Below are 23,242 nucleotides of genomic sequence, written 5' to 3'. Positions count from 1 at the left end.
GCACGATTTTGGTTCACTGCAGCCTCTGCCTCCCAGGTTCAAGTGATTCTCCTGCCTCAGCCTCCTGAGTAGCTGGGATTACAGGCGCCTACCACCACACCTGGCTAATTTTTGTATTTTTAGTAGAGACAGGGTTTCACCATGTTGCTCAGGCTGGTCTTGAATTCCTGACCTCAGGTAATCCACCTGCCTCGGCCTCCCAAAGTGCTGGGATTACAGGCATGACCCACCGCACCTGGCCGAGTATGTTTAATTTTGTAACAAACTGCTAAACTGTCTTCCAAAGTGGCTGTACCATTTTGCCTTTTCTACTGGCAATGAATATGAGTTCCTATTCCACAGCCTTGCCAGCATTTGGTGTTAGCAGTGGTTTTGGATTTTGGCCATTCTGATAGGTAGGTAGTGGTATCTCGTTTAGTTTGCGTTTCCCTAATGACATATAATATGGATTACCTCTTCATATGCTTGTTTGCCATCTACATAATCTTCTTTAGTGAAGTGTCTTTAAAGGTCTTTGGCCCATTTTTAGGTGGGTTGTTTGTTTTCTTGTTAAGTTTTAAGTTTTTTATATATTTTGAATACTAGTCTTTCATTAGATATTTTGCAGATATTTCTTCCCAGTCTGTGGCTTGTCTTTTCATTCTCTTGGTAGTGTCTTTCAGAGAGCAGAATTTTTAATTTTAACAAAGTTGAGCTTACCAGTTATTTCATGGATCATGCCTTTGGTGTTGTATCTAAAATATCATTACCAATTCTAGAAACTCCAGCGTTTCCCCTGTATTACCTTGTAGGAGTTTTTCAGTTTTTTTTTTTTTTTTTGGGGGGGGGGGGGGATAGGGTTTTGCTTTTGTTGCCCAGGCTGGAGAGCAATGGCACAATCTTGGCTCACTGCAACCTCCACCTCCTGGATTCAAGCGATTCTCCTGCCTCAGCCTCCTGAGTAGCTGGGATTACAGATGCCTTCCATCATGCCTGGCTAATTTTTTGTTGTTGTTGTTTGGTTGGTTGGTTGGTTGGTTGATTGAGATGGAGTCTCGTTCTGTACCCGAGGCTGGAGTGCAGTGGCGCAATCTTGGCTCACTGCAACCTCTGCCTCCTGGGTCCCGGTTCAGGCAGTTCTCCTGCCTCAGCCTCCTGAGTAGCTGGGATTACAGACATGTGCCAACATGCCCAGCTGATTTTTGTATTTTTAGTAGAGACGGGGTTTCCCCATGTTGGCCAGGCTGGTCTTGAACTCCTGACCTTGTGATCCACCTGCCTCAGCCTCCCCAAGTGCTGGGATTACAGGTGTGAGCCACTGCCCCGGCCTAATTTTTGTATTAATAGAAATGGAGTTTCACCATGTTGATCAGGTTGGTCTTGAACTCCTGACCTCAGGTGATCCACCCACCTCAGCCTTCCAGAGTGCTGGGATTACAGGCGCGAGCGAGTGTGCCTGACCTAGTTTTTTATTTCATTGCATTTAGGACTGTGATTTGTTTTGGATTAATTTTTGTGAATGAAGGGTGTAAGACCTGTGGTTTAGATTTATTATTTTTTTTGTCTGTGTGTGTCCAGTTGTTCCAGCACCATTTTCCCCCTTTGGACCTTTCTTCTTCTTCTTCCTCTTTTTTTGAGACAGTGTCTCGCTCTTGTCGCCAGGCTGGAGTGCAGTGGTGCCATGTTGGCTCACTGCAACCTCCGACTCCCTGGTTCAAGTAATTCTTCTGCCTCAGCTTCCCGAGTAGCTGGGATTACAGGCGTGTGCCACCACGCCTAGCTAATTTTTGTATTTTTAGTAGAGACGGATTTTACCATGTTGGCCAGGATGGTCTCAGTCTCCTGACATCGTGATTCCCCCACTTTGGCCACTCAAAGTGCTGGGATTTCAGGCATGAGCCATCACACCCGGCTTGGCCTTTTTTTTTTTTTTTTTTAATACGGATATTTCAATTGGCAAATAAAATTGTATATATTTATGGTGTACAATATGATGTTTTGAAATATGTGTATATTGTGGAATGGCTGAATCAAGCAAATTAACATACAGATCATCTCATATACTCATCATTTTGTGTTAAGCACACTTAAAATCTACAGTCTCAGCAGGATTTCTTTTTTTAAGGCAAGGTCTTACTCTGTCACCCAGGCTGGAGTGCAGTGGTGTGATCGTGGCTCACCGTAGCCTGGAGCTCCCACCTTAGCCTTTCGAGTAGCTGGGACTACAGGCCAGTGCCATGCTGCCCAGCTGATTTTTCGCTTTTTTGTAGAGGCAGGGTCTTGCTATGTTGCCCAGATGAGTCTTGAACTCCTGGTCTCAAATGATCCTCTGTCCTCAGCCTTCCAAAGTGCTGGGATTACAGGTGTGAGCCACCATGCCTGGCTAATCTATTGTCTTAACAGTTTTCAAATGTACAATATACTGTTATGAACTATAGTCACCTTGTCGTACAATAGATCTCTTGAACTTACTCTTCCTAACTGAAATTTTGAATCCCTTCACCAACATCTATCCAGCCTTTCCTGTCCCCAATCCTCCACACTTATTAACAACCATTATACTCCCTACATCTATGAGTTTGACTTTTTTAGATTCCACATAAAAGTGAGATGTTTATGTGATCTTTCTGTGTCTGCCTTATTTCCTTAACATAATGTCCTCCAGGTTCATCCATGTTGTTGCAAATGATAGGATTTCTTTCATTTTTAAGAACATTGATCTGTTTTTAAGAACATTGGTCTGTACCACACTTTTTTGATCCATTCATCTGAGATGGACACTTGGGTTGATTCCATATCTTGGCTATTGTGAATAATGTTACAGTGAACCTGGGAATGCAAATATCTCTTTGACATACTGACTTCCTTTCCTTTGGTTATGTGCCCAGTAGTGGGATTGCTGGATCATACGGTAATTCTTTTAGTTTTTTTGTGGAGCCTCCATACTATTTTTCATACTGACTATAATAAATTACATTCCCATCAGCAATGTGCAAGGGTTTCCTTTTCTCAGCATCCTCACCAGCATGCCATCTTTCATCTTTTTGATGATTGTCATTCCAACAGGTATGAGGTAATACCTTATTATGGCTTCAATTTGTATTTCCCTGGTGATGAGTGATGGTGAGCATTTTTCATATACCTATTGGCCATTTTATGTCGTCTTTTGAGAAATGTCTCTTTAAGTTCTTTCCCTATTTTAAAATCAGATTGTTTTCTTACTATTGAGTTATTTTTGAGTTCCTTATATATTTTGGATAGTATCCCCTTATCTGATGTACGGTTTGCAAATATTTTCTTCCATTGCATAAATTCTCTTCACTCTTTCGATTCCTCTGCTGTGCTTTTTAAAAAGTTTGATGTAACCCCATTTGTCTACCTGCTTGTGTTACCTGTGCTTTTGGGGTCCCATCCAAAAAATCATTGCCTAGACCAGTGTCAGGAAGCTTTTTCCCTATGTTTTACAGTTTCAGGTCTTACGTTTCAGTCTCTAATGCATATTGAATTAATTTTTGTTTATGGTGTGGGATACGAGTTCAGTTTCTTTCTTGTGGACGTGGATATCTAATTTTTTGAGCCCCATTTATTGAACAGACTGTTCTTCCCCTGTTGTGTGTTCTTGGCACCTTTGTAGAAAAATCAATTAGTCATAAATGTGTGGATTTACTTCTGGGCTGTTTATTCTGTTTCATTGCTCTATGTGTTTGTTTTCATGCCAAAGACCTTGCTGTTTTGATTACTATAGTGTGTAGCATACAGTTGACCCTTGAACAAGGTCTTGAACTGCTTGGGTCCACTTAAATGCAGATTTTCCCCTGCCTTTACCACTTCTGAGACAGCAAGACCAACCCTTCCTCTTCCCTCCTCCTCAGCTTACTCAACTTGAAGACGAGAAGATGAAGGCCCTTATGATGGTCCACTTCCACTTTATGAATTGTAACTATATTTTCTCTTCCTTACGATTTTCTAAATAACATTTTTTTGTAGCTTACTTTATTGTAAGAATACTGCATATAATATATATATCATGCAAAATGTATTAATTTAGTGTTTGTGTCATTGCTAAGACTTCCAGTCAATAGTAGCCTATTTGTAGTTAGGCTGTAGGGAAGTTAAAAGTTATATGCAGCTTTTTGACTGCATAGGGGATTGGCTCCCCTGATGCCTGTGTCATTTAAGGGTCAGTTGTATTTTGAAATCAGTCAGTGTGAAGCCTCCTCTGTTCATTTTTTGCTCAAGATTGCTTTGGCTATTTGGGGTCTTTAGTGGGTCTGTATGAATTTTAGGATTTTAAAAAATTTCTGTGAGAAATATCATTGGAATTTTGATAGAGGTTGCATTGAATCTGTAGATTGCTTTGGTTAGTATGAACATTTTAATACTGTTCTTCTAATTCGTGAACATAAGAATATATTTCCATTCATTTATTTCAGTTTGTTTCATCTGTGTTTTATATAGTTTTTAATGTACAGGTCTTTCACCTCTTTGGCTAAATTAACTCCTAAGTATTTTATTTTATTTTTGTAACCATCGTAAATGGGATTGTTTTCTTAATTTCTTTTTCAGATAGTTTGTTGTTAGTATATGGAAATGCTACACATTTTTGTTTATTGATTTTATATCCTGCAACTTTGCTGAATCCATATATTATTTCTAACAGTTTATTGGCAGAGTCTTTAGAGTTCTTTCTATGTAAAATCATGTGTTCTGCAGTCAGGGACAATTTCATTTCTTCCTTTTTAATTTAGATGCCTTTTATTTCTTTCTCTTGCCTAATTACTCTGGCTAGGACTTCCAACACCACGTCGAGTGAAGATGGCAAGAGTGGGCATCCTTGTCTTGTTTCTGATCTTAGAAGAAAAGCTTTCAACTTTTCACTGTTTAGTATGATGCTAGCTATTGGCTTCTCATATATGGCCTTTATTGTGTTGAGGTAAATTCTTTCTATACCTGATTTATTGAGTTTTTATGAAAGGATGTTGAAATTTGTCTCGTGCTTTTTCTGCATCTATTGAGACAATCATACGTTTTTGTCCTTCGTTCTGTTAACGTGATTCACATTCATAGATTTGTGTATGTTGAACCATCCTTGTATCCCTGAGGTAAATCCTATATGTTCATATTGAATGATCCTTTTAATGTGCTGTTGAATTTTGTTAATACTTTGTTGAACTCCAGCACTGTTTATTGAAAACAGTACCTTTGCACCGTTGTATTTTATCCATTTCTTTGTCAAAGATCATTGTACTAGATTTATGAGGTCTATTTCTGGGCTCTCTATTCTGTTTCATTGATCTGTATGTCTGTTCTTTTGCCAGTACCACGCTGTCTTGCTTACAATAAAGCTTGAGGTTGGGTAGAGTCAGTCCTCTAACTTTGTTCTTTTCCTTCAGTATTTTGTTGGCTATTTTGGATCTTTTGCCTCTCCATATAAATTTTAGAATCATCTTGGTGATAGAAAATAACTTTCTGGGGTTGTAATTGCATTAAATATATAGGTCTAGTTGGGAAGCACTGACATCTTGCCAATGTTGAGTCTTCCTGTATAGATAGGAATAATACCTCTCCAGTTATTTAGGTCTTTGATTTGTTTCATCAGAGCTTTGTAGTTTTCCTCATAGAAATCTCATATATATTTTGTTAAATTCATACCTAAGTATTCTGTTTTTTGGGAGTATAATGTAAATGACACTGTTTTTAATTTAAAATTCCACTTGTTTATTGCTGGTGTATAGGAAAGCAGTTGAATTTTGTATATTAACCTTGTATCATGCAACCTTGCTATAATTGCTTATTAGTTCCAGAGGTTTTTTTTCATTGATTCTTTTGATTTCTTCATGTGGACAACTATGTCATCTGAGAAAAACAGATGGTTTTATTTCTTCTATTCTCATCAGCATGCCTTTTCCCCTTTTCTTGTCTTAATAAATCCATCAGGACTTGCAATACAATGCTGAAAAGGGGTGGTGAGAGGAAATCTCCTTGTCTCGCTCCTGATCTTAGCAGAAAAGCTTCTAGTTTCATACCATTTAAGTATGATGTTAGCTGTAGGTTTTTTCTGGATATTCCTTGTCAAGTTGAGGAATGAGAATTTTAAAAATCATGAATGGGTGTGGGATTTTTTTTCTTATGCTTTGTCTGCATCTGTTGATATGGTTATGTGATTTTTCTTCCTTAGTTTGTTGATGTGATGGATTTTATTAATGATTTTCAAACGTTGGACCAGTAATTTACATCTGGGATAAATCCCACTTGATCATAGTATGTGATTCTTTTTATACATTGTTGGGTTTGTTTTGCTAATGTTTTGTTGAGGGTTTTGCACCTGTGTTCATAAAACATGTTGGTCTGTAGTTTTCTTATAATGTCTCTGTCGAGTTTTGGAATACTCTGATGTTGGCCTCTACCGAATGACTTAAGAAGGATTCCTTCTGCTTCTATCTTGTGTAGGAGATGATAGAGAATGGGTATAATTTCTTTCCTAAGTGTTTTATAAAATTCACCAGCGAACCCATCTGGTCCTGGTGTTTTCTGTTTTGAAAGGTTATTATTGGTTCAGTTTCTTTTAATACAGGCCTATTTAGATTGTTTCTTGTGTGAGTTATTGGTAGTTTGTGGCTTTCGGGAAAGTGGTTCATTTTTCTAGGTAATAAAATTTGTAGCAATAGAATTGTTCATAGCATTCTTTTTTTATTTTTATTTTTTTGAGACAGAGCCTCGCTGTTACCCAGGCTAGAGTGTAGTGGTGCCATCTTGGCTCACTGCAACCTCTGCCTCCCGGATCCAGGTGATTCTGGTGCCTCAGCCGCCTGAGTTGCTGGGATTACAGGCGCCTGTCACCACACCTGGCTAATTTTTATATTTTTAGTGGAGACGGGGTTTCGCCATGTTGGCCAGGCTGGTCTTGAACTCCTGTCCTCAAGTGACCTGCCTGCCTTGGCCTCCCAAAGTGGTGGGATTACAGATGTGAGCCAGTATACTGTGCCTGGCCAGTATTATTTTATTGTCCTTTTAATCTTCATGAGATTTGTAGTGATTTCTTTCTTTGATTTCTGATATTAGGAGTTTGTGTCCTCTTCTCTTTTTGCTAGTCTGCTTGGCTAGAGGTTTATGGTTTAATTGATCTTTTCAAAGAACAAGCTTTTGGTTTTTATCATTGATTTTTCTCTCCTGATTTCCTGTTTTCAGTTACATTGATATCTGCTCTTATTTTTATTCTTCTGCTAACTTTAGATTTAATTCGCTGCTTCTTTTTCTGTTTTTTTAAGGTGATTGATTAGGTGATTTTAGATCTTTTGTCTTTTTTGGTAAATACATTCAATGCTACGAATTTCCCTCTAAGCACTGCTTTCACTTCATCCCACAGATTTTGATAAGTTGTGCCTTTATTTTCATTTAGCTCAAAATATTTTAAAATTTATCTTGAGATCTCTTTTTTGACCTATGTGTTATTAGAAGTGTGTTATTTAATCTACCAAGTATTTGGGTTTTTTTTTTTTCGATTATATTTCTGTTATTGATTTGTAATTTAATTTTATTGTGGCCGGAGAGGAGACATTTTATGACTTGTTCTTTTGAATGTGTTAAGTTTTGTTTTATGGTCCAGAATGTGGTCTATCTTGATGAATATCTGATGTGAGTGTAAAAATGTGTGTTCTGTTATTTCTTCTGTGACATAATCTGTGGATATTCATTATATTCAGTTGATTGATGTTGAGTTCAATTATGTCCTTACTGGTTTTCTCCCTGCTTGATCTGTCCATTTCTGATAGGCGTTGAAGTGTCCAACTGTAATAGTGAATTCATTTATTTCTCCTTGCAATTCTGTCAGTTTTTGCCTACATAGACACTTTGTTGTTAGGCTTATGCACGCTAAGCATTATTATGTCTTTTCATCCTTATTTTTATGACCTTTTTATCCTTATTTTTATCCTTGATAAAAGTTATCCTTGATAACTTGCCTTATCTGCTGTGTCTGAAATTATTACAGATAACTCCACTTTCTTTTTTTGAGACAGAGTCTTGCTCTGTGGCCCAGGCTGGAGCGCAGGGGTGCGGTCTCAGCTCACCGTAACCTCTGTCTGCCAGGGCATGCACCACCATGCCTGGCTAATTTTTGTGTTTTTAGTAGAGATGGGGTTTCGCTATGTTGGCCAGGCTGGTCTTGAACTCTTGTCCTCATGTGATCTGCCTGCCTTGGCCTCCCAAAGTGCTGGGATTACAGGCATGAGCCACCATGCCTGGCCAACTCTTCTTTCTTTTAATTGGTGTTAATATGATATATATTTCTCCATCTATTTACTTTTAATCTGTGTTTTTATTTAAAGTGGGTTTCTTGTAAACCACATCCAGTTGGTTCTTGTTTTTGTGATCCACTTTGACAATCTCTTTTAGTCTTTATTTTTTGCCAAAATGCTGATTTATTTAGAATATTGAACTGAGTATTTCAGCCAATTAAATTAAAATCAGTGAAGGAATACATTGTATAAGCAAAATGATTTGCATTGTGGGACATACTGCGTACTTTCAAGGAATTGTGGGACTAAATGTAAAGGTGTAGAGTGATTATGTTGACAAATATAAAGGTATTTTATAGCTGACCTCTTCTGTTTCCTGCCCTTTCTGTCACCCCTGCATTGTATGCAGGCCCAACTTCTACATGTCAGAATCTGTGTTTCTTTACCTGAGGACTTTCTGTGACCACTGAATTCCAATTTTGCATCTGTGTAGCAGGTTGCAGGTACTAGAAAATTAACATTCCCCAACAACCTTGAACCGATGATGGAAGATGATGTATAAATAATACCCCAGTTGCCTCACCCTTGAATAGGATGACTCCAAGATGTATCTGACAATCTCTTTTAATTGATGCACTTAGACTATTGACAGTCAAAGAAATTGCAAAGATAGTTGGATTGATATTCACTGTATTCATTACTGATTTCTATTTGTTACCCTTGTTTTTTGTTTCTAGTTATGTCTTTCACTCTTTTTCTGCTTTTGTGGTTTTATTTGAGCATTTTATATGATTTCCATTTTCTCTTTCTTAGCATATCAGTTGTACTTTTTTACTTTGCTTAGTGGTTGTCCTAGAATGTCCTAGATTGTAAATGTATATTTACAACTACCTCAAATCTGCTTTAAAATAACACTATATACCTCTTCACAGGTAGTGTATCTTACTATGAGATAATCCTGTTTCTCCCTTCCATTCCTTGTATCATTGCTGTTACTCATTTAACTTATACAGAAATATATGTAATCTCATATATATTTACATTAGCATACATAATCAAATGCATTGTTGCTATTTTAAACAAAATTTTACCTGCTAAATCAATTTTTAAAATGTTTTAATTTTACATTCACTTATTCATTCTTTAGTGTTCTTCCTTTATGTAGATCCAAGTTTCTGACCTATGTAATTTTCCTTTTTGCTAAAGAATTTCATTTAACATTTCTTGGAAAGCAGGTCTCCTGACAATAAATTTCGTTAGTATTCTTAAAAAAATCTTTATTTCATCTCTTCACTTTTGAAGGATGATTTTGCAAGGTTCAGAGTTTCTAGTTTGGTGGTTTTCTCTCTCAACACTTCAAATATTTCACTTCACTTTCTTCTGGCATGTGTGGTTATCATTCTTATCTTTATTCATGTGTAAGTACAGTGTTTTTCCCCCTGTCTTTTAGGATTGTTTTTCCTTTATTTCTGATTTTCTGTTGTTTGAAAACGATATCCCTAGGTTTAGTGGGATTTTTTTGGCCTTTGTCCAGCTTGGTGTTCTCTGGGCTTCCTGTGGTTTTGTTCCCAGACCAAACTGAGGGTTGGGCTGCTATTTCTCGTGGCCCAATAACGAGATGGCAGATGAACTGGGGAGGAAGAGAATTTTTATTTTTGTAACCGGTTACAGGGAGAAGGCCTAGAAATTATTGCCAGACCAACTCAAAATTACAAAGTTTTCCAGATATTATATACCTTTTAAGCTATATGTCTACATGTAAGTGTGTATTTATCTGAAGACATAAGCGATTAACTTCTTTCAATCTCTAACTAAGGTCCGAGTCTTGAAGATCTTCCTCTGGAGTCTCAGTAAATTTACTTAATCCAGGTGCTGGGGTGATTACCCTTATCTTTTCTCCTGCTCAGGGAGGTTTGGGGCGTTCTTTCAGACCTCCAATAAACTTGTTTGTGGAGGCCTGGGGAGTTTCTTTGTTATGTTTTAAGGCCCAGGAAAGGCCCAGGCAAAACTCTTGGTGGGCTTTTGTTACATTCCAGCCTTTGTATAAGGGCACTGACTTTTTTCAGCTTTTAATATTTAACTTAACCACTCAGTTAGTGCTGCAACAGTTGTTATGGAGCCCTGCATTAGTGAGCCGTGGCCTGCCAGTTTGGTGTCTGATACTAATTTGGGGGAAATTCTCGGTCATTATTGTGTCAAATATTTCTTTTGTTCTTTCCTCTCCTCCTGATATTTCCATTCCATGTTTATTATACCATTTGTAGTTGTTTCAGTTCATAGATACTCTATTCTACTTTTGTCAGTCCTTTTTCTGTTTTTTTTTTTTTTCAGTTTTAAAGATTTTGAATGAGATTTCCTTAAGCTCAGAGATTATTTCCTTAGCTGTGTCTTGTTTACTAAAAAGTCGATCAAAGGCATTCTTCATTTCTGTTGTTTTTGATCTCTTGCTTTTTTTAGTTCTTTTTTAGAATTTCCATCTCTTTCCTTGCATTGCCTATCTGTTCTTGTATGCTGTCCACTTTATTCATTTAAAGCCCTCGGCATATTAATCGTAGTTTTAAATTCTTGGTCCGATAATCCCAATATCATTGCCGTAGCTGAATCTGGTTGTGATACTTGCTCTGTTGCTTTAAAATGTGTTTTTTATCTTTTAGTATGCCTTGTATTTTTTTCTTGATAGCTGGACATGTACTGGGTAAAAGAAACTACTGTTAAATAGGTCTTCGGTAGGTGGTTTTAGTATTAGAGTAATGCTGATCTCCTAGAATGAGTTGAGAAGTACTATCTCTGCTTCTGTCTTCTGGAAGAATATGATTATGTACTGATTAGTATTAAGTTAAATCTCAGAGGGAACTTCCTGTAGATCTTGGGTGTTCTTTCTATGTTGTACTCTGCCTTGCGAACTTTAGGTCTCTTGGCCTTCTCAGCTCTGAACTGTTATTTCCTCAAATTCAAGGAGCATCTAAACTCTGTTTGAGTTTACCTTCCCTGCAGTGCAGCCTGGAACTGTCTGCGTAGTAATCTCAGGCAGTAATGGGGCTTATCTTGGGTGTTGCTTTCTGAGAGATCACTGCTCTGTGCTTCTTGTTGTCCAATGGCTGAAACATTATTTTATGTATTTTGTCTGTTTTCAGTTGTTTAGGGTGAGAGAGGGTAAGTTACTGTTACTCCATCATGGCTTGATGAATAAATGTGCTGCCCAGGACTCATAAGAATATAATGGTAATCACCCTAGTTGGCTGACTTTGGAGAGAACTAGTCTCCTTTGCCTATACAAATTAACGGGGCTGCTTTAAAGGGTAGTGCTTAAGCAGTCATCATTTGTTGCCACTGGTTGCTGGATAGGTTGGGAAGGTCAGAAGCCTCAGTCCACCGTCTTTGGAGATTAGGAGGGAAGTATTAAGTCATTTGAACATAGTTTTTATTTTCATTTTCCCTGGTACGTTGTTAGGACTGTCCTGATGTATACTTTACATAAAGGGATGAGGAAAATGTCCAAGCATGACCCAGCTCCTTTTTCCAACTTTTTTTTTTCATGTCATGTAGTATCAGGCCTCTCTTAGTAAGTTTTACCTTATCAAGTGTTGTTTATAACACATTGTGATAGTTAATTGTATTTGATTGTAAGACTATGGAGAAATCTGAAATGGTTACTCATCAGTAAAAGCCGATGACTTTAGAATTTTAAAAATGATTTTCAAAGACTCCACTTTGAATGGGGTGCCTAGTATTTGAATGTTGAACTCCCTTGTGTTAGAATTTACGTTTACATTACTACCAATCTTTTATATTTCAGTTATTCAAGCGGAGAAATGTTGCTACAGCAGAAGAAGAAACAGAAGAAGAAGTTATGTCAGATGGAGGCTTTCATGAGGCCCAGATCAATAACATGGAGATGGCACCAGTAAGATAATGAACTCTTTTTGGTGTTTTTGTGATGAAGATATGAGATGTAGATTTCCTTTTGAGTTTTAAAAAAAGGTTAGATGGCTACAAAAAGTACTTGGCATTTCATTTTTAAAAAGAATATGCTTAATTTCATGGTTCATATTTTGGATGAAGTGCAGTTAAACTGTAAGGATTAATTCTGCTATAAAAACTTATAAAGCTAATTATAAGATAAAATTGTTCTTTAAAAGTTGAATAATAATAGATACCTTATTTATTTATTTATTTTTGAAGAGACAGAGTCTTGCTGTGTTACCCAGGTTGGAGTGCAGTGGTGCAATCATAGGTCACTGCAGTCTTGAACTCCTGGGCTTAAGTGATCCTCCTGCCTTAGCCTCCCAAATAGCTGAGGCTGCAGGATGTGCCACCATGACTGGCAAATTTTAAAATTTTTTGTGGAGACGGGATCTCACTGTGTTGCCCAGGTGAACTCTTGGCCTCAAGTGATCCTTTTGCCTTGGCCCCCCAAAGTGCTAGAATTACAGACTTGAGCCATCACACCCAGCCATAAGAGATACTTTAAAGAAAATAATGATTTTTTAATTCATTTACAAAATTGACCTGTTTGTATGATTTAAAAACTTGATTCCACATCAGAACTGTTGGATTTTTCTGTTGTAAACCATTTTGTTACTTTTTTGAAGTTTTAACATGAAGAGATAAAAGTCATGCTTTATTTGTATGGATTAGACCTATCTAGATTTAATTTTTATTTATTCTTTCTGAGAACTTTTGTATATTAAAATGTTCTCTTCTCCCCCACCTTTTTTTTGGTAAATGGTGGCATACTATTCATGGTATTTTGTTGTTTTTGTTTTTATTTCATTTCATAGATCGCCAGTTTACATGAACCAACTTTCTTTGAGAGTTGGGGGGGTAGTAGTAGTATTTCCTTTGTAATTCATACAGACATAGCCAGTGCCATAATTTTGTAATGAAAGTTTCTAGGCCCTTCAGAAAGCTAGTCTTTCCAGTTTTTTAAAAGAGGAACTGTTAAGTGAATATAAAGTGTTTTATGGATTGTATTAGTCAGGGTTCTCCAGAGAAACAGAACTAATGAGAGAAAAAAATTTAGTTTAAGAAAGTAGCTCATGTCTTTGGGAGCTGGCAAGTGTGAAATCTGTAGGGCACACTGGCCTAGTATAAATTCAGGTTAAGAGTTGATGTTGTTGAATCCCTTTTTCTTCAGAAAACCTAGTCTTTGCTCTTAAGGGTTTCAACTGATTGGATGAGGCCAACTTGCATTATGGGGCTGTCTACGTCAAGCATACTGGTTTAAATTTTAATCACATCTAAAAATTAACTCTCACTGCAACATCAGGACTGGTGTTTGATTAGATAACTGGATACCAGGATATCATAATCCAGTCAAGTTGACACATAAAATTAACCATCATAGTCTACCCCTTGCCAGTTTGTATCCATACACATCTCCTTACACCATATACTTTATCTCAAATAAAGGTAAGAGCAAAGCTGTACCTTATCTAAGATTACAACATTTTTTTTTTTTTGAAACGGGAATCTTGCTCTGTCACCCAGGCTGGAGTGCGGTGGTATGATCTCGGCTCACCGCAACCTCTGCCTCCCGGATTCAAGTGATTCTCCTGCCTCAGCCTCCTGAGTAGCTGGGACTACAGGTGTGCGCCACCACCCCCAGCTAATTTTTTGTGTTTTTAGTAGAGATGGGGTTTCACCGTATTGGCCAGGTTGGTCTCGAACTCCTGACCTCATGATCCACCCGCTTTGACCTCCCAAAGTGCTGGGAATACAGGCGTGAACCAGCACATCCAGCCAGATTACAACTTTCTTTTGTGCAACTGAAAATATATAGATGGTTCTTGACTTATGAGGGTTCAAGTCAGGATTTTTCAACTTTACAGTGGTGTGAAAGCCATATGCAATCAGTAGAAACCGTATTTGGAATACCCATACAGTCACTCTGTTTCTCATTTTCAGTACAGCGTTAAGTAAATTACATGAGATAGTCAGCACTTTATTATAAAATAGACTTTGTGTTAGATCATTTGTTCAGCTTAGGCTAATGTACATGTTCTGAGCATGTTTAAGGTGGGCTAGGCAATGAAGTTTGGTAGGTTGGGTGTATTAAGTGTATTTTTTACTTACGATGTTTTCAACTTAATGATGTATTTAGTGGGGCATAACCCCATTCATTGTAAGTTGAGGCACATCTGTAGTTACTCTGCAGAAGAGGATGCAAAATCTTTGGGTGATGTTCACTCCTGTCCTTGATAGCCTGTGACTTAAATATTATAATGTAAAGTTAACAGTACTTAAATAGTGTGATGTAAAGTCAGTACAGCTTGCTATAAGAGGATAAGAGAGGGAAGAAAAAGATATTTGCTTAATGTGTATATATATATATGAATGTGTTTATGCAAACATATTCATAACAAATCATATAGAAACCTTTAGGAATGAGTCTTGCAATTTTGAAAATACTTTTCTGATTCTTGAGTAGAATGCTTCATATATTCCCCTATGAGGATTTTTAGATATTGCTTACCAGTCATCCAGCATTTGCAGCTTAGTGCAGCTTTCTTTACAATTCATCTTGTTGACTGTTACCCTTCATGAAATAAGAACTTTGTTTCTTTGTGACAAATAACCCTGAGAAGAAAATTAACTGCTAATACTGGGGATGAGTTATGGTGGGAAATGGAAACATTCTAATAAAGCAAGGAGGTAGTGGGAAACTGGAAAGTTTTAATATAACAAGAAATAAATTTTAAATAAGTTTAAGAGTCAGCTGTTGAATTTGGCAGTGGCTAGATTTATACAGGACCACTCTATATACTCATTCAATAAATATTGCAGAGCATTTGCAGTACACCAGCCCTCAGTGTGATAGAGTGGTAAGACAGACAGAGTCTTGGGCTTACAAGGAGGTTACAGTATACTGGAGGAACACAGAAAAATATCTGGGAGTGTAATAAGGGCTGGGCATACAATTGAAATAGGGTGATGTGATAGAGATAGAGTGGCTACTTTAGGCTTGGAGGTCTTGAAAAGCCATCTTTTAAAACTTAACATTTAATTTTGATAAAGAAGAGCCAACTATGTGATGAACAAGAAGGGGAAGAGCAATAAGCTCCTTGTCTTATTTACTAGTAAGATTACTTTCTACTGTGAGCTTTTTAATGATAGAGAATTTGGCTTCATTATATTATTAATCATCTTACACGTTTCTACATGTAAAGATTGTCCTACCTTTGTGTAACTTCTGGGGAAGTATGGTTAACTTAATAACTTGACCATGATATCTGTTACCTTTGTTTCCTTTGAATTAAGGTTGATAATGTATTATATGTTCTTTTTGTTTGTGATCCCAGGGTGGTGTCATCACTTCTGACATGATTGAAATGATATTTTCCAAAAGCCCAGAGCAACAGCTTTCAGCAACACAGAAATTCAGGAAACTGCTTTCAAAAGGTGAGCTATGAATATGTTGAGTATATTTTTTCATCTCTCTACAAAATTACTTTCCCATAATCTGTTTTTCATACCACAGATAATTTGTTTTGGAGTATATTTATCAATAAAAGGATAAAAGCGTAGACATACATGTAATTGTGAACCATGCCTAAATTTTAAGTTTCCTGTGTATTTGTGGGATCTTACCAGGATCAGAAAGCAAAATTATTTTCATTTTTGGGTTATTTTATAAAAGACCTTATAGAGAATAGTAGTCAGTATCTCATGTTAATTCAAATTGAGAGATTAACTTTTTTTTATAGAGTAACTTTAAATATCCTTGAAAGAGCTATGATTGTTGATTTTAATGTCAGCAATTTACCACTGAAAGTTAAGAATGGATTTACTGGTGGGCAGGGTGATTACTTTTTTTTTTTTTTTAAAAAGACGGCTCTGTCACCAGACTGGAGCACAGGCTGGGCACAATCTCAGCTCACTGCAATCTCCAACTCCCTGGTTCAAGCAATTCTTTTGCCTCAACCTCCTGAGTAGCTGGGATTACAGTTACATGCCACCACGCCCAGCTAATTTTTGTATTTTTTTTTTTTTGTATTTTTAGTAGAGATAGGTTTTCACCATGTTGGCCAGGATGATCTCGATCTCCTGACATCGTGATCCGTCTGCTTCTGCCTCCCAAAATGCTGGGATTACAGGCATGAGCCACTGCGCCCAGCCAGTAGTTACTTTTTTTGGTATAATTAGTGTAGAATGGAATCTGAAATTTGTTATCAACCTGGGCAAGTAAAAAGAATTCTGAACCAGATTATAATGTTGGTAGTAAATACTTAAACCCTCCAGTATAAAGTTATGGTTGTTTAGAGTCATTGGTGATTAAAAAAAATTTAATATATCCCTTGAGGTTAAGTGGAATAAAAAGCTACCACTATAGACGAAAAAAAAATTGTCTTTTGCAGACTGCTTATTAAAAATATTTGAAGGAAATGTATACTTCCTCACCCCTTTAAAAAAAGTCTTATCTCTTTCAACATGCTAAGCCTAATGGTTTTCTTCTGTAATGTGCTTTTTTGTTTTAAGGGCTTTCACCATTCTGCTACCTTCCTGCATGTATCCTAGTTTGCCACCATCCCTCTTAAAAATGTGGTAACTAGAATCCAGTATTTCAGATATGTTGTTATTTATTTAGGGTATGGTGAGAGGTTACCTTCTTTGCCCTGAGAGTGTCTATTTTGATAATGTAGTCCAAGGTAGCTAGTTATTTTGATAGTCGTGGCATAGTAATATTTTGTTGAATTTTCAGCAAACTAAACTCCCTAGTGCTTTTCTTTTTGAACTGTTGTAGGTTTTGTTTGTAAAGTCATGTAGATTTTTAAAAATTGTGTTTTAAGCAATTTAGATGCTGAACTTTGCTTTATTTCTGTTTTTTTTGTTGTTGTTGTTGCCTATTCTGACTTATTGTTGTTCTTTTTCTGTGTTATTTCTGTAACTCAGCGTATTAACTAGTTTATTGTAATCATCAAATTTGTTTTTTGTGTTTACCTGAGTGGTTAATAGAAATGTTGAACCAGGTAAATGGCATGTCATTAGAGTCCTCTCCAAATTAACATTGAACCGTTAGTCATCTCTTTCAGTAAGGCCATTGACTTGGGTAAGAGTCTCCCTAGTAGTATTGTGATCTAATAGCCGGTTTTCTGGCATTGCCACATGCATATTATCAGTAACTTTGTCAGTCTCTGACTGAAGTTATTAATCTGATTGTCTATGACATTTCCTTCCTATTTACCTTACAAGTTTTGATTGAGTGACATCATTTATAGGATACTGCATTATCATGAATGAAAGTGAGATTAAGTTGGCAAGTCAGTCTTCGTAAATTCTTGCTAGCTCCTACAGGTACACAATTAAATTCTACAGGCCTACTGAGAATCTTGTAATGCAATTCCTTAAGACGATTTACAACAGACAAGAGCAGTTAGACTTAAAACCCATGTATAGGAAACAGGCTAGAAGGAAGTATACCAGAACAGTAACAATGGTCTTTTGAGGGTTTTTTTGCCCCCTGGTTTCTAGGTTTTCTAAAAAGTGGATGCAGTAATTCTAATTTTTAAGAATTCTTCCCATCCTTTATTCCTATATTGAGACTTGTCTTCATTGTGAAACCTTTCAGACTACCCTATCCTCAAAGTGATAAACCCAATTTGACATTTCATTTGTTTTGGATAGATTTCGAACATGAGAGATGGTAAATGGAGGGAGGGATGTTAAGGAGTTTTGAGTGTCAAGTTCTTGCATTGAAATCAAAGGACTTTTTTTTTTTCTTTTATTTTATGGGGAAACAGAACCTAACCCTCCTATTGATGAAGTTATCAGCACACCAGGAGTAGTGGCAAGGTTTGTGGAGTTCCTCAAACGAAAAGAGAATTGTACACTGCAGGTGCGAATAATTTTTATTTATTGCCTCATAACTTAATTCCCTTTGAAAATTTTTATTTTGTACACAAATTTGTTACTAATTTTTATCTGTATGAAGAATTAAGTTTGTTATAATGATATTCCTGACAACTGCATTGCAAGCTGCTTTTATAGCTTTGTTAACATGTAGGCCTTCATTACATTCTTTATAATTCTTGTCATTTTTAATCATTTAAAATGTTTTTTGATTGTTGATAATACTTCTCTAATCGGGAAATGTTTACAGCAGAGGAGCCATTACAGCTAGGAACTTAAGTGTGGGCTATATAAACTTTGTTTTGAGGGAGTTTTAGATGATACTTGGTGACTTTCTCAGGATGGTGTAACATGGGCTAGATCAGAGTCTCATTAATTCCCAAATCTGTTCCCAATTAATTCTTCCTCCACCCCACAAAAAGCCAATAAGGAGATAACCTTGTCAGGAATCTGTGTCCTTATTGCTGTGTCAGTTTAGGCTTTCAGTACTCTACTATATAAGAGATTCCAAGAGGAAATTTTGTAATCTCGATTCAGAATTTTGTTTTTTTTTTCTTCTTCTTTTTCTTGAGACAGAGTCTTGCTCTGTCGCCGGTGCTGGAGTGCAGTGGCAAGATCTCAGCTCACTGCAAATTCCATCTCCCAGATTCAAGTGATTCTCCTGCCTCAGCCTCCCATGAAGCTGGGATTATAGGCGGCCGCCACCACATCCGACTGATTTTTGTATTATTAGTAGAGCCGGGATTTTGCCATGTTGGCCAGGATGATCTCGAACTCCTGACCTCAAGTGATCCACCTGCTTGGCCTCCCAAAGTGCTGGGGTTATAGGCGTGAGCCACTGTGCCCAGCCAGGAATTCAGTAATTTTCATAAGAAAAGAAACCAACAGTCAGCTGACTGTCATCCTGGAAGTTATCTAGAAATTCTAAAATACTATTTCCCCCCCGCCCGGATAAAGTTGGGTTTTTAGTAAACTGATGATTTTTTAGTAAACTTCTCTGGAGTAACCAACTGAGTCAGTGCCTTTATTAGTAACAAATATATGTGATCCCTAAATTCTCACCTGTAGGATCTAATCTCAAAGGCTTAGACCTTGAGACTATGTAACTACAAAAATTGGTTAGATGCCAAGTTGATCACAAAATGGGATTATCTTTCTAAGAAAATATTGGCCAAAAACTAGTTAATCATAGAGATATCCCCCATCCCTTGTGTGCTGTTCTTTACTCTGAGACTGGAACCATGTAGACACTGGGGCATTTTTGTAAATGATAGCTCTTGTCCCCAGGTTCCTTACTGTCCACACCATTATAGATTATTCCTACAACTTGATGATTTGCCTTGATGTTTTCTCTCCTTTCCTCCTATCCTTTCTTTCTTTTTGTTTTACACTCTTTGTTGCGGTGATGAGTTCCTTCCAGAGGAAAAACAAGAAATCCAGAAAAGGTAGAGTACTTCAATGTCCCATCAGTTTTTCTTCTCCAGTTTGACATTTACCAGTTCCCATGCTCATTTGAATTAAGGTTCTGTTTTGCTAGCTGCCTCCTGGATTGTAATTCTGGTCCCCATCTAAGGCCAGGATCATCAGACACCTGAAAAATAATCACGTTCACCCTGAGAGCAAGGGAAGAGAGAGACTTTTCTCAGGAAAAAAGGAAATCCAGACAAACAACACTGCAGAGAACAGAGCCTGATCCCCTAAGCAACCTGCCAAGAACCAGAGGGACCAAATGAGGAACCTTACTGCAGTTTATCATTTGAAATGCTTTGTAGGAAGAGGGAGGTAGGGAAAGTTATTTTGTTCGTGCTGAAAAAAGTGTTTCTATCCTGTCTTTGGGAATGAGAGTAGATGAGAGATACTGAATTTACTCCTTGATCTGGCAGTTTTTATTAGGTGGTTGTGGAAGTCTAGTTCTTTTATGCATTAAAGATAGATGGTATATAACCTTTCAGATCTAAAATGAAAAAAGTCGGAGAAATGGATCTTTCCACATCTCTGCATTCCCTTGTACTCCTTAAAAAGTACAAGTATATTCTCAGACAGTGCCCTCTTCTGGCTAAGACATTCTACATCTTTTTTTAATTCATTACTCTGTAATTGTGGAACTTGTGTTTTAACACATCTGAAGATGAAAGCCTTCAGAAATCTGTAATTTGCTTCTACGTAAACTCCCAGATTCCACCCTTGTGCAAACTAATAATTAGGCTGAAATATTGCAGAATGATTCCTCTGTAAGTGATAACCTCATGATTCTATGAGGATAGTCTTAGCTGTCCTAAGACTGAGAAATAACCAACCTGTTTGTTATCTAAGGGCCATCTCTAGCTTTTTTATGTGCACATTTAAGGACACCATGGTGTTCTTTCTCCACTGTGACTAGTGGGGACCTTTGACCACGTAGAAGCAAGAAGGGCAAGTATATTGAGAGAGACCTTAAAGCCAGGAGACTTGTTGCTCTACCATGTTTTCAAGTAATTAGACATGCTCTGGGAAGCTTGGAGGTTACTCCTTCCTCTGTCTTCTTGGAGAGCACACAGATGTAAGCTATCCCTGATACTTTTACCTGCTTACTAAAAGTTGAATAGTGCAGCTTTGGAATAGGGCTTTTGTCATTTCTCTTCCAGAAGGAGAGTCATACTGTGTGGTGCCAAGAGGAAATTTGATGGCTCAGCTCACTAATAAATCTTGTGAACAAACTTAATTTCTTCATTCCATAGATAAAGAACTGTGAATCCTAGTGAAGGGTCTTTTTATGTTCTTTCTGGCTTCCCAAGTCAGTAAGGTACCTCAAACCAGGGAGATAAAAGTGCCTGCTTTGAGCATTGCTGTCCAGGTACTGAAGGTGAACATGAGTGGAATCTAGGATTTTGGAAGCAAACAATGCCTTTTAGCTAAGAGCATTCTCAAGCTCAGTGACATCTAGGTCTCAGATAGACTTGAGCCCTTGTCATGAGACTGGTCTGGTTTATGGCATGGTCTGTGAGCCTATTCTGTTGGTTCTTTGAGTCCAGGCCCAGTATCTTTGTACTGTCCTTTGCAATGCTGAGATGTGGCATTCCCAAACTTTCTTATAGAAGCTTATAAAAATAGCTAGAAATAAATATATTGCCTTCTGTTTCCAAATATTAGACAGATAATCCTTGAAAAATTGTAAATTTGAATTACATTGGCTTAGTTTCCCCTTTTCTGCCTTTCTTGTCCCCTCTAAAAGCTTAATGTGATAAACTGCAGTAAGCCTTCATCCTCCTGTGTCTTTTCCCATCTTCATTGATCTCTCTGCCTTTCCTGGAAAGTTGCTCAGATGACTCAGGCAGTGTTCTCTGCAGAGTTTGCAATCTGGGTTTATTTTTCTGATGTGAGCCTTTCTTTTCACTTGCTCTCCAGGTGAGCCTGGCATTTGCTAGGAACCAGAGTGGAACCGGCAAAGTGGCCAGCAACAGAGTCCTGATCCAAATGGAGAAAGGGAACCAGGCGTACCTCAACCTGGAGTGGGAAACTTGATAGGAGGTCAGAAGTACTTCAGCTTTGGATTCTCATTTTCCTTATTTAAGGAACTGAGCGCCAGAAGGTAGAGACTAAGAAAGGGAAGAGAGAAAACATCAAACCTTCAGTGTGCAGATTTCAGTTGTAGCCTTATTTAGTGAGTTCAGGACAGTGAAAAATAATGAGTGGAATTACAGTTTGTAAGTAGTTACAGCTGCATGATAGCTTGTTTCCTTGTATGGTGCCATTCTTGGATATTAAGAATATAATAGTTTAAAACAATAAAAGAAGTGAAAATTTTATTTGGCCACCATTTGTTACTTCAGCAATACCATTTCTTAGATTTTTTTTTTTTTTTTTTTCCAGGTTAATGATTTCCTCGTAGTAGGGTTGCTTACTTTAATTAATTTCTTTGGCTGTTTCTATCATCACTTTATGCATATGTGTTTGCCATCAATTCTAGGCTTTCCCATTTCACAACTATTTCTTGTTAAATTCTAATCTAGTACCCAAGGCTGAAACATTTAGAAAAAAAAAAAAAAACAAAAATAGATGGCAAATCTCAGTGGAGTACAGCTTTAAAGTATAGACTATGATGAAAGGGAAGTTATGTAGTTTAAAGTACATCTAATTTTTAAAAACGTATACTTAAATACGTTTAACAGTTACTTCTTCTAACATTAATAGAGACAGACCTATACTCAGGGAAATTCTGTTTTTTACTCCCCCCCTCTCATACATATATGGATACATGCATAAACATACATATATATCACACATGTGTAGATGGGTGTAGAAAATTTCACAAATACAGCTTGATTAGCTTTCACAAAGTGAAAACAGCAAAGTAATCAGCACCCTGTGTGTTTTTATAGCCTTTTTAATGCATGAATATGGTTGTATTTTCAGTGGTCCTCTTGTTAGAGTTACCCATTTACTTCTATCCCCAGTAATAGCAAAGATGTTCTTGATTTTCATTCCTGAATTGCATTCAGAGGTTATCATCATTGTGTACTACTTAGTGATGAGCATAACTGGCATGTTATTCTTTTGCTAAGATGTAATAATTTCTCTCTCTTTTTACCATCTGTATTCAGGCTGTTATTCACTTATTTTTCATTTTCTTAGTCATTGTCACTTGAATTGTTTTGCTTTTGTATTTTATTAACTTGTGTAGCTTCTGGAATTCTCCCTCATTTCCCCTGAGATCTTTGGTGCTAAACTCAAAATAGCAGTTTGAATGCTGGCACCAATTAGTATTCTAAGTAATTTTTTCTCACCAATAACTCTGTACTATATCCCTATGTACCCAGGTTATAATTATAATTTCTTTGCATCCAAATCTCACTGTAATCTTTTTCTTTTATACAGACGGTATGTATTCTGGTCTTATTTTTTTTCCAGATTACTTTTCCTTACAGTTTCCTTTTATTTGACTTGATGTTTGCAGTATCTGATGACTGTTTATTGAACTTTGAGCCTGCCTTGTGGTGGGACAGTTTGCTTTTATACTTACATCATATGACTCTGGTTTACAAATTAATTTTCCTAGTAAGCAAAAGAAACTACATTTTAGGTGAACTTGTTTTTTATTTTTTAGTATAAATAATCTGGCATACTGTTATTTAAAATTTCTTGCACTAGATATCCAAACTACAAGCAATTGAAATATTTCTGGGTCAGCATTATGTTTC

The 23,242-nt window shown here is 37.0% G+C and overlaps 1 protein-coding gene across 4 annotated transcripts in view; it reads left to right on the top strand.

Moving 5' to 3' along the window:
• The window catches only part of KPNA1 (karyopherin subunit alpha 1), a 92,542-nt gene that overhangs the window by 37,207 nt on the left and 32,093 nt on the right, over positions 1–23,242 (top strand). For 3 of the 4 annotated variants that reach the window (XM_003894006.4, XM_009200102.4, XM_017955208.3), the window contains exons 3-5: positions 12,013–12,120; positions 15,518–15,617; positions 17,957–18,051. In XM_003894006.4, coding sequence (XP_003894055.1) covers positions 12,013–12,120; positions 15,518–15,617; positions 17,957–18,051 — 303 coding nt within the window. Of the gene's footprint in view, positions 1–3,851; positions 3,916–12,012; positions 12,121–15,517; positions 15,618–17,956; positions 18,052–23,242 lie in introns of all 4 variants that reach the window. The other variant, XM_021934118.2, reaches the window with a different exon arrangement.

The sequence above is a fragment of the Papio anubis genome, chromosome 2 (assembly GCF_008728515.1).
Source record: "Papio anubis isolate 15944 chromosome 2, Panubis1.0, whole genome shotgun sequence".
NCBI lineage: Eukaryota > Metazoa > Chordata > Mammalia > Primates > Cercopithecidae > Papio > Papio anubis.
This window is presented reverse-complemented; position numbering and strand designations above follow the sequence as displayed.